This window comes from Rhea americana, unplaced genomic scaffold (assembly GCF_003343005.1).
Source record: "Rhea americana isolate MKP2758 unplaced genomic scaffold, rheAme1 scaffold_319, whole genome shotgun sequence".
In the NCBI taxonomy this organism is placed as follows: Eukaryota; Metazoa; Chordata; class Aves; order Rheiformes; family Rheidae; genus Rhea; species Rhea americana.
Genome location: NW_028186445.1, coordinates 1 through 1,833, shown reverse-complemented (window position 1 = coordinate 1,833; position 1,833 = coordinate 1). Strand labels below are relative to the sequence as shown.

The window sequence follows — 1,833 nt, the reverse complement described above, 5'->3', positions numbered from 1 at the left end:
CCCGGCCGCGGCCCCGCTCCCCGCCGCGGCCCCGCTCCCGGCGTGGGGCGTCCCGGGGATGAGCCGGGACTGGCGCTCGGGGACCCGCGGTGGAAGGTCTCGTGCTGGCCCCGCAGCGAGGCTCGCTCCGTGCGCCCGCAGCCCCYGGATCTCGTTCGACCCCTTATCTGATGCCTTTGCAAGCGTCGCCTGCTGAGTCAGGCCGAACCGGGCACGGGGATCAGCTCTGCCCCCTCCCCGACCTTCCCAGCCATTGGCTCCGGAGCGGGTGGAACGGGCTGGGACGGGCCCACGGTGCGGATATATCCCGAGGGGCCRYYGCTGCCCCRGCCYGCGGCGGTCCCGGCAGCCGGAGGATGCCCGCCCGGGTGCGAGCGCGGCTGCTCAGCTGCCTCCTGCTCTCCCTGCTCCGGCAGGGTAAGGCCAGCCGTGCGCGACGCCCGCGACGCCTCCGGGAGCTGCCGCGGGGCCGGGGGCCGCATGGGGCTCTGCGCGCCGGAGCTGCCTGGCCCTGGCAAGCAGCTGCGGCCGAGCTGGGAGCCTCTGCTGCGCTCAGCTCGGCCCGCGGTTGGGGGCCCTGGGGTGCTGGGACTGTCCCCCGGTGCAGCCTGGCGCCCCGCGCCTCCTCGCTGCAGGGCGCGGGGACCCGGCGCGCAGAGACCTCGCGGACGAAGGTGAGGGTGCGCCAGTGCCTGCGCAGGGCTGGCACTGGGCTCCTGCAGCACCGCCGCTCCCCAGAGCTGCCGCCAGCCCCGCCGCGGGCAGGGGGGACGTCCCCAGGCCGGCGCGCGGTCTGGAGGGTCCTGCAGTGCCGACAGCCCTGTCTGTCCTTCCAGGTCACTACCTCTATCTGGATGAGGACGGTGAGTAGAGGCTCCCCATCACCCCGCGTGCTGCAGTGGGTCCCGAGCGAGCGCCGTAGCACCCGTGCGCTGCCGGCAGCTCACGTGTGGCCTCCCCGCAGGACCGCTGGAGGTGCTGGCGGGGCCGGCTCGCTGCCAGGACACCTACCGGGACTGGATCTCCCTGTACTGCTGGGCCCCCTTCCACGCCGCCCTCGCAGCCACCCCTGAGGAGAAACGGTGCCGCTGGGACCACATCGGCAGGTCGGTCCAATCCCAGTGCCACCATGGCCTGAGCTCTCCATCGAGAGGGCCCACGGCCCTGGGCTCTCCGTCCAGAGTGTGCACGGCCCTGGGCTCTCCGTCCAGAGCGTGCACAGCCAGAGCAGCATGGGGTGCCCAGTTTGCACACAGCCGGTGCATGGTGGTGCATGCACGCCTGGCACGCTGGCACATGGCAGGGCTGGGCACTAGCCAKGCCAGCCGCACCCTCGAGGCCAGACGTTTGCAGATCCCCAAGCCCACCCAGCTCACCAGCACCTTCTCCGCTCTCCCCACAGCATCTACAGTGAGCTCTCCAACTGCACGGAGCTGCTGGCGGAGGTGCTGGCCTGCCCCTGGCCCAGCTCCACGCTGGATGCCTTCTTCCTGCAGATCCACGCGGAGTATTTCAGCGGCTGTGCTGGGGCAGGGCCCCCCGTGCTGGGTGGGCTGCCGCCGGGGCTGGCCACAGCGCTGGCCGTGGGGCTCGGCTGCCTGGTGCCCCTCGCCGTGGCCCTCACGCTCAGCAGAGCCGACAAAGCGGCGCCAAAGCCGCCGGGCAGCAGCCCTGCGCCGCCCCGCGCCGAGCAGAGCGCGAGCCTCCTCCGCGACGGCTCCGGGACCGCCGCGGCGGGTGCCCCTGCCCGCCCCGGCGCGGCCCCGGCGCTGCCAGGAGGAGGAGGAGGAGGAGGAGGAGGAGGCGGCGGCGGCGGTCGGCACTCACCGGCCC

General features: G+C 74.0%; 1 protein-coding gene across 1 annotated transcript; it reads left to right on the top strand.

Moving 5' to 3' along the window:
- Positions 1-49: 49 nt before the first annotated feature.
- On the top strand, positions 50-1,737 carry LOC146592761 (uncharacterized; the record flags this gene model as incomplete). Its single annotated transcript, XM_085310421.1, has 5 exons — positions 50-417; positions 636-674; positions 837-863; positions 965-1,106; positions 1,403-1,737. Coding segments are annotated over exons 1-5 (790 nt in total), but the record flags the coding sequence as incomplete, so codon positions are not given.
- Positions 1,738-1,833: the final 96 nt, after the last annotated feature.